The sequence below is a fragment of the Sinocyclocheilus anshuiensis genome, unplaced genomic scaffold (genome assembly GCF_001515605.1).
Source record: "Sinocyclocheilus anshuiensis isolate Anshui unplaced genomic scaffold, SAMN03320099.WGS_v1.1 scaffold2657, whole genome shotgun sequence".
Classification (NCBI taxonomy): Eukaryota; Metazoa; Chordata; class Actinopteri; order Cypriniformes; family Cyprinidae; genus Sinocyclocheilus; species Sinocyclocheilus anshuiensis.
In genome coordinates this window covers 73,275-82,935 of record NW_015552735.1, presented here as the reverse complement: position 1 = coordinate 82,935, position 9,661 = coordinate 73,275, and the positions used below count along the sequence as shown (strand labels likewise).

Here is a 9,661-nt window from a genome sequence, read left to right as displayed (position 1 = left end):
GTGACTTGACTTGACTTGACTTGACTTGACTTGACTTGGTGCAGAGTAGAAACAGACTCTGTCTGCAGCATAAAGCATGTTTTACATTGTAGAGTTAAGAAACAATCATTTATGGGCAAAAAAAATAAAAATAAATCAATGTCAGTAGTGTATGAATGATGGAGAGCTCAAACTGAAATCACTGTAAAACCAAGTAGCTTTCCATTAGTGAACACTGCAAATTTGCATAATGAACCTAATGAAATCTGTGTGTGGATTTTTTTTTTTTCAGAATTCCCAATCACGTGGTTTCCTATTGAAATTACTGTTAACACACTTTTAGAGTTTTCTTTCATAGAGAATTTGAAGAGGATGTTAAAAGTCAGACCATCTATACATTTTCTCACTTTCAAGTGGATATTGAAAGTCAGACCATCTATACATTTTCTCACTTCATGAACACTTGGAGCAGGGTTTCTCGCTGCAGGAAGAGAAAAATGGAAAACCTGGAGTGGACCTCAAGCTGTGTGATGGGAAGGTAAATCTCTGTCAACCCGCTTCACTCATACACTATTCCAGACTCGTTTTCAGTCTGTATGTTGCTTGCCAAACATGCAGTTTGGCTTCTTTTGGAACTACTTCCGTTGGCGGAGGAGAAACATATGAACTAATTGGCCAATTTCTGTTTAAAAAGTAAACTTCTTGATGTGTAGCCTAATGATCAAGCGTGGCATCTTAACCATATTGCCGTGTTGATATTCAGTATAGCACATGTACGTCTGCAAGATGTCTGTTAAAGATCTCTTGATCTTTTACCGCTGGTTCCCAGGATTTTTTCCCTCTCCCTCTTTCTCGCTCTCTGAAAGCTTCATACATCCGGACGAACAATTTTGCTTTAATTCGCGCCGGCTACACGCGCTTATTTGCATCAAAAAGGATGACCGTGCAAACTGTTTCAGTAGTTTTTAAACAATACAATTTGCGTGGACATTTTTTTTGTGTCAGAATCTACATTTAAAGATGAAGCGCAAGTACACTGCATTTTTTAAGTGTTGTTTCTGCCATTGTTTTAGCTTCTGTGATAATATTGGATTGTAGATGAAGTATTGTAGGTCATCTTGGTATTGTTCACCTTCTGTGGCATGAATATTTGTAATATCTTGCTAATTCAATGTACTGCTTGTTGCATGTTATATAATACAAAGCATGCATATTCTGACACAAGGGTGTGTTGGAAAAAATAGACCATTTTGTAAAGCTTTAGTGCAGGTTTTGGTGGCATAATAAGGTGTAGGGATAGGCCTATACTGATCATGAGCTTGAGAATAGTTTGTTGACTAAACAATAGGAAATTGGCCTACCTTTTATGTTTTGTGTAGTGAAAATGCAAACATAACTGTAATCACTGTTGCCACAAAAAAATAGCTAAATAATGTGTGATGAAGCTACTTTTGAGTTTGCAGTCACAATAGTAGTTTAAAATAGGCATGGTACTTTTACAAGCCAAATTAATTATGGTCTTGATCGCTGAGGTTTAGAGTTTGGTATTAATTTCTCTCTTGTTCTCTCTCACTAACTCATATGATCAGTGGTTGGCTGTTGGTGTTACCTTTGAATACAATTTTCACTCTCTCTCTTTGCTTTCTGGGGTTTCTGTCCACACTCAGTCAACTGACAGAAAGATAAAGAAGAGAATACAGCTTGAGAAAACAAATTCCAGCTGACTTGCCAGCCCAGACGCCATGTTGAATAAGTCATAGCAGGTGCATTTGCGGCGGAATCGCACCACATTTATCCGAAGTTCACCCAAAGGTCACAGTGGATTCTATGCTTTATTCCTTTGTCTTTTGTCTATCGCTTGGACCCGAATTTATTGTCTCCTTTGCGTCATGAGTCACTCTTTGAACAGTGCAATTGTTTGAACCTCCTTCAAATAGATCATTTATTATAATTAAAATTCAGAGAGAGACCCAGCACCTTCATTGAGATTCGCGTGAGTTATCTTCGGTGATCACACAGGCAGTGAATGCTATTTTCTCTCCTTTTGTTCTCTTTGGTCTCATTTCTCACTTCTTTTTATTTGTCATACTCACTCATGTATCGAAGGTACTTTTAAGGGAAGTGTGCGGTACATTTACAATGGAAATTCCACCCAATTACCTTTATCTAAATGTAACTGACAGAAACACACATTCTTTATGCATGTAATACTAGAAAATAGCATGTATTATAATTCATCAATTGAGGACATTAAACTGGGAGAATATGTGTTTATTTCTTAAAATCAAACAAATCACAGTTACTTGGCACTGAAGGAACAGTTCACACAAAATAAAAAAATAATTTGTTCTTGCTCCAAATCTGAATTACATTCTTTCTTCTATGAAACACTTCTTATTCTTATTTCTTCTTATTATTTACCCCAGACAACCAATGGAAGTCAGTGGGGACAAATGTTGTTTTGTCTCATTGTGTGGACAAAACTAATTTTTCTAAAAAAAACACACAAAAAACCTTCATACACGTTTTAAACAACATGAGGACGAGTAAATTACACAATTTTCCATTTGGGGTGAGCTATCTCTTTGGGCTGATATCCAGTATGGACAACTTTATTATTTGTTCTTTGTTGTAATATGGTATTTTGGCAGAAAGTGCCTCCTTATACTGAGCTTCTTAAATGTAAGCATTGCTTGAGGATGTAGGAATATTGGCGCAAAGTTATTGAATAAATCCCTCTTGGCTGGTCTGTCTGGACATCAGATGGAGAGTGCATGCAAACTGGTGGATGTTACATAGCTTTTTGTCTGCGTTGGAAATTAAATTGCCGGCCAGACATTCAGGCCCATCTGCTTTGGAGGACAAATAGCCTATGTAACGTGAATGATTTTCTGAAATGCCCATCTCAATGTCATAATATATAATGAATGATAAACTGCAAAGCGAAAACTAATGAAAGCTTAAAAATCAGTAGGCCTACCTCTTAGATCAACAAAGACCTGTTGATTGATAATGCTGTCTTAATTGTCAATTGTTTACCAAGTTTATTAAAATGTGGTTTATTTAAAGCTGCAGTCCGTAAGTTTTGCCTCTTTGTTGCCATCTCTGTTTGAATACCTGGAATTGCAGCAGTGTGCGGAATTATCTAGCTTGCGTGGGTTGTGCGGTGGCTCGGCTCCAGCGCGGATGAATCTAATGTTCTGAAGAGTATGTGTGGCAGTCAGTCACCGCACCGGTGTGGATATTTACTGTACTTCGCAATCACAGATTCTAGCCTACATCTTGGAATATATGACTCAAATAAGCATTTTCACTGGATATTGTCATCTGAACAAGTAACAATTCTGCCACGTTTCTTGTGGCCAACTGAGGAAAAAGGCATTACAATAAATCGCGCTACCAATGGTGATTAAATCTAAATGAGCAAATATCACATCAAAGCGCAGTGCCATACTCGAATTTCCCGCGAAAACCTACCCGTACCACTCAAATTAGAAAATATTATTATAAGCTACTGTTGTGAATCGGGCTAAAGTAAGGCAATAGTTTTGAACACTGGCTGGTTATGTACTTGCTCAAATATTGATTTCGGATAATTTTTAACCAAAAAAAGTTACGGACTGCAGCTTTAAGAGTAAGTTTCTTTTTTATATCTCTTGCACACACTGTATGTCTTGATATCTGGGTTAAATGATGGTTTTAATTAAAGGGGGCATAACACACACAGTTTCATGCAATCTCATGTTAATATTGTGTACCTATAGAGTAGTACAGCATCCTTCATATCTCCAAAAAGTCTTTAGTTTTATCATATTTATAAAAGAAAGATACAGCTTTACGATTCTCTCCGGAAAAAGCCGAGCTCCTGGAGGTGCGCCGTGGGTGGAGCTAAAGAGTGACGAGCACTTGGGCGCCGAATGCCAACAAAACAGACATTCTTTAGGAAGCTGAACAAAGTTATCTTTCCCTTACAACCAAAAACACACTTCTTTGGATTGGAGACATTCTTCCCGAGCAAGTCCCGTGCAGCGCTACTGCCGGATGAAGCGCGTTGATGGGTTACTTGCTCTCACTCTGGTCGATGCATGCACGGGTGCGCTCTTCCAGGAGAAATGCCCATATAAGGAGTTCCACCGTCGTCTACGTCATGAAGAGCCACGATCGAAAAAAAACTCTCCGAAACTTGTACGAACCTGGACGTATGATTTTTGGCACAGAAATACTCCTCCATGTGTCCAAATTGTTTTTTGAAACTTTGTCCATGAGAATCCAACTCTTTAACATTGTAAACAACTTTGAATGCATGAAACAGAATTGTACGACCCCTTTAAAAAAAAGAGTGGACTTAAAACCCCAGGGTGTCTTTCTGAGACCACCAATTAAGATCTTTTAAAGCATGACGTGTACTGGGACTCAAGCCTTATTAAAGTCGTACTCCTTCATTAGATGCTGTCTTTTCACATTTCACCTTTCAGATGCTCCAAACTCCCAGTAAATATTTATCAGAATAATATTTTACAGTCATTTACTGTACCGGGGGTTGTTTTCTGCATTGTATATAGGAGATAATGCTTCCGTGTTGTTTGTTTTCATGTGCTTTCTTGTTTTCTCTTGTGACTGGCAGTGCTTAAAACATCCTGCTGTTGTAAAGCGTTCTGTTATGAAGTGGAAAAGTGAAGATAACCCAAATCTTTTTTGTAATTTAGCATTGCTCAACACCAATTTAAGTTAATGTGACTGTCTCAATGAGTCTATTATATCATCACTGCTTTATTCGCACAATTAACTTTCCATGGGTTACGCTATCTACCATCTGATCTCTGCTGAAATTGCTTTGTGATATGAGGAAGTTATGTCAATCGATCGCAGATTTTTGAAGAATTATTTAGACAGGCTTTGAAAATGACAGTGTAGATAATGCTGGGTGTGACATTTGTTAAAGACACCATATTTTGAAGATGTTGATAGAATGATGCCCTTGTATGGCTTAGATTACTCTTTAAATAAGAGGTACCGATACAGGAACAGTCTCATAGGAAACTTTGCTTTGCTTTCACTGACAGAGCTATTAATGGAGGGATCAGAGTGAACGAAGGAGCTCATCACTTGTAGATTTACTCAGGACTCAAGTCATTAAAGTTTCCCTCCAGAGGCTCCAGCGAGCCTAGTTCAGTAATTTGAGGCAAATGTGCATGAACAATCCATGTGATGATCTTGAACTGTATATGAAGTTCAACAAATCAGAGCTACAGTTTGTTTTGTATGACTGTGTTTAAGTTCAAGAGTATCAAAAACACCAACTTATGTGGGTCTTTGTGATTCTTGTTTTCACACCCACTCTCTTCCTCCTCTTTTTTTGTATGTGGATGAAATGCATGGAGCATTCATTATTCAAATTCACACGCAGGGTAGAATTTCTTGTGCATAATCTGCTCTCAGCTTTGTGCATTTCTTTTGTTTGTTCATTCAGGTGTAAAGATCATAATTTGTTCAAATAATAAATGTGATGCAGACATACCATTTTACAATTCACATATATTTAAATAAGAGGCAAATTTGTATTAACGTCTACTCCAATATATGTCTCTAATGAAATTTCTTTTGAATGCATTTGATTTATTCCAGAGGATCTTCCTGGAAAATTTCTGGAAACACTGTGACCTTTAGCATTTCCAAAACGAGGAGTCTCAATTGACTGTATTTAGTGTCATTCATTCTTTTGTAATTACATGAAAGGTTTCATATTGCTAAAATTCCCAAATTTGAACTTGTAATTTATGTAGATGACTCAGCCAGACCCTGATGAATTTTCTGATCTCTGATCATGCTCATTGTCTTCACATCTCACATACAAAGTTCATAGAAGGTCATAGGTTGTAATTCCAGGGAATGCATGAACATTTAAAATGTGTAACTTGAATGCAGTGTAATTTGCTTTAGATAAAAGTGTCTGCCAAATACATAATAAATTCAAATGTGAAGAATAATGGAACATCACAATGACAACTGAAAGATTTAGGACCATGACATCAAAACACTTCAAAGTCTTAGACCGGTCATTTCTACACTAAGTGATGAGAAAGAGAATAGAGAACGTATAGACTGAACTCAATTGCTGTTCTAAAACATAACTGCTCAGAAAGAGCCTGATTCAGTCATATATAGACAGTTTCCAGGCAAATAGATCAATATGTTCTAAGCAGCCTTATTCAGTGCAACTTACCTCATAAATACTATACAATATTTTGTGTATACGCTACAGTGCTACGCACACAGTTATTTGAGCCTATCAATTTACCAGACCACTTACTGTATAAATTGTGGCCCAGTCAATAGAAACAGAATCATATTTCAAAATAGCTATTGTTTGAATCTAGAGTATAATGATGTGTAAGTGTTAGTATTTATTTTCTATTTGAGTCTATTATTGTATGTTTCTCTTGCATGCAAGTTTACTTTGGTGTCTCCGATGTTTAATGCAAAACATGCAAAATAATGAAGGAAATGGAATTCCTCTGTTTTTGTTTGTGACAATGAATGCAAATTTATAGGCTGTTCTTTCTTTCCCACAGGCAAACCAATAAAGGAGGTATTGAAAGGAGGGAGTAGTTACACCAGAGGACGGCTCAGGGGGAAAGAAGGATAGCAGTTAAAGAACAACAAAAATACAACTGAGATCCAGAATCGCCCTCATGGCATGGGGGAATGACATGATCGCTGATCTGATTGGTGGGTGTGCTGTCAATCATCTGTCAATTGCATCGTGAGGGCGGGGTTTCACCTTGGCTGTGGAAGGAGTGCAGGACTGTTAATTCAACCAACTCTGCTAACCGCAGCTGGACCATGTCACGGCTCAAAGGAACCCCATGGATACGTCTCACCATGGTTCATCCACTGGCTACTCTACGCCTTTTTACCTGCATTGTGCTTGCGGGTGCTTGGCTGGCCATTGCACGGGCCCAGCAGCACCCTATTGTCACGACAAACTACGGCAAGCTAAGAGGCTTGAAAACGGCTCTGCCCAATGAGATTCTAGGGCCTGTGGAACAGTATCTGGGGATTCCCTATGCCCTCCCGCCCACTGGGGAGAGAAGGTTTCAGCCCCCCGAGCCCCCCATGTCGTGGCCAGGGATTCGAAATGCCACACAGTTTGCTCCTGTTTGTCCTCAGTTTCTGGAAGATCGTTTTTTACTCAATGATATGTTACCCGTATGGTTCACTGCCAACTTGGATACCATTGTAACCTACGTACAAGATCAAAGCGAAGACTGCCTGTACTTAAACATTTATGTTCCCACGGAGGATGGTATGTAATTTCCTTCTAAAAAAAATAAATAAAATATTTGATGTATATATTTAATGTTTTCTTCTCAATAGGTTTAATCATTGTTTGTTTGCTGATTTGGCTCATTTCAGTTTTTTTAGCAGCACAGTTTGCTTAGTTGGCATCATCACAACTTGATCTATGGAGATTTTCCAAGTTCAGCATTTTATTTATTTGTTTAGGTGAGATATCCCATCACATTTAGGTCACTGATAAAGCTCATGACTATCAACTCAAATGAAACTAGTAATTTTTTATGATTATTTTCATCTTAAAAAAGTCCAAAGACTTAACTGGGTGCAAATGATAGTAACAATTTACAGATAGCTGTTTGTCTGTCCTATAGTCTTGAATTGCATTTGAATTGAATTGCACACTATCGTGTGCTAAATTTAGCTTGGACATTGGACAGAAAGATTAAGGAATACAGATTAACTTGCAACTGAAAATCTCTCAAACAGTACAGCAGCCATGTCTGCATCTTCAAAGTATTGTTGTTATTATTGTGACATCATCATGATGAAACATTTTGCCTGGGATGCGATAAGTCAGCCATTTGGGGAGAAATAGGAAAGTTATGAGTCTTAGTATATAGTGCTTTGTTATAGTAGTATTTATTGCGATCTGAAACTTAAAATCTAGAATCTTTTTTTTTTTTTTGGAGTAATGCAATGTTGCTGACCTGAAATCAAAGTTACTGTATTCCTCTGAAATCATGACAGAATATGTCAGAATATTGTGACAGCCCACAGTTTTGTTTAAAAAAGTCCCTTGTGATGCTGAAATTCAATCATTTTTGTGCCGTACTGGAGACGGTCATCCCCTGTTAGCTTTCAAACGCTAACTGCCCATCATGCTTCGGCTCTCTAAATTGCCCTTTTCAAAATCCTGTGTAATATGGGACCATCCTGGCATTTTTGACTCAGAGAGGGACTTGCTCTTCAGCTGTGCCATTGTTGAAGCAGGATGACAGATATAAAAAAAGCCCTTTAATGCAAATAGAATGGGAAACCAGGATCACCACTTCCTGATCTGCAGAAAACAGGTTAGAGACACATAAATTATCTTTGTGTTTTAGTTGCCCGCTTCTTTTGTTAGCTAGATGCACAAAAGAGACTGCAGTCTGTTAGTGACAGAGTCAGCTTTATCTCTCAGCACAGTTACAAGTGAAGGCTGTGGAGGTGGCATCCTGTTTTGTTGTGAATTAATCACAATGAATGCTTCAGCCTGAAGGAATGGTCTGGGTGAAGAAACAATGCAGGCTTCCTTCCACTCTTTAATTGGAAAAGCTAACCGATTTAATTTCTATTGGTCTATTCAAAAAAAACATTCAGAGAAACAGAAAGATGTTGAAAAGAAGCAGCCACGGCAAACCAGTGCTTGTTACCCTCATTGTCTATGTCAATGGGTGGACTTTAACATAACATTTGAAATCCAGTCTTGTTTTAAAGATAATTAAGATCTACTTATAGAGTGCAAACGGGGAACTGACACCTATGATCATGTACTGTAATTAATCCAACTCACTGCTCTTCCACAGTCAATAAGCCTATATATTTATATTAGTGGCCAGGACTAGTTGTCACACTTTTGTTTTTAATGAATAATTTATTTTTAATTTAGTTTATTTTATTTGTTTTTATTTATTATTTTTGCACAAACCCTTTGGGACACAATTCCTCTGGGGAGGATTAAACGGTCTGTTTTAAGATTTTCAGCTAAATTTAAGGTGAAACAATTATGAAACAAAGCAATTATTATAGCAAAACAAAATGAGTAATTACATACAAACATGTTGAAAGATTGTTTTGGACAACAAATAATAGTAATTAATGAACTGTGTAAACTTGCATCATATGTATTGCCACAGTGATTTGGCAAAATGTGTCAACATATGCAAATACTCTTAATATATCAATATGTTTTAACTAAGTACATACTTATTCAATATAACCACTTCAGCAAATTTTGGTGCACCAAATTTTAGTTTATGTAATTCTTATTCTATCCATCCATCCATCCATCCATCCAGAACAGGCCTTTTTACCTCAGTGGCATAACAATTTGAGAAAAGGTTAAATATTAAAGTAATTTAAGAATTTTCATAGTATTTATTAGGCTTTGTGTGTCCTTCTTTGATGACCGTAGCACTCAAGCTGACATGGACTTTACAAGTATGTGCAATATTTAATAATTAATTATTTAGCATCATATAATGGAAGCAACAAAATCTGACCTTTAGTGCCAAGAAGTTCTCATATTGTCAAATGTGCATATTTGATAAGTGACCTAGAAAATGGAATAGTCATATATATATATATATATATATATATATATATTCTTGTAAGGGTATATATA

At 37.1% G+C, this 9,661-nt stretch overlaps 1 protein-coding gene across 1 annotated transcript in view; it reads left to right on the top strand.

The window, feature by feature from the left end:
- The first annotated feature begins 6,566 nt into the window (after window positions 1-6,566).
- LOC107667841 (neuroligin-4, X-linked-like) overlaps window positions 6,567-9,661 on the top strand; it is a 24,825-nt gene continuing 21,730 nt past the window's right edge. Inside the window, exon 1 of the mRNA XM_016459561.1 lies at window positions 6,567-7,285. Within this exon, the coding sequence (XP_016315047.1) occupies window positions 6,823-7,285 (463 nt within the window). The 5' untranslated portion in view covers window positions 6,567-6,822. The remainder of the gene's footprint in view (window positions 7,286-9,661) is intronic.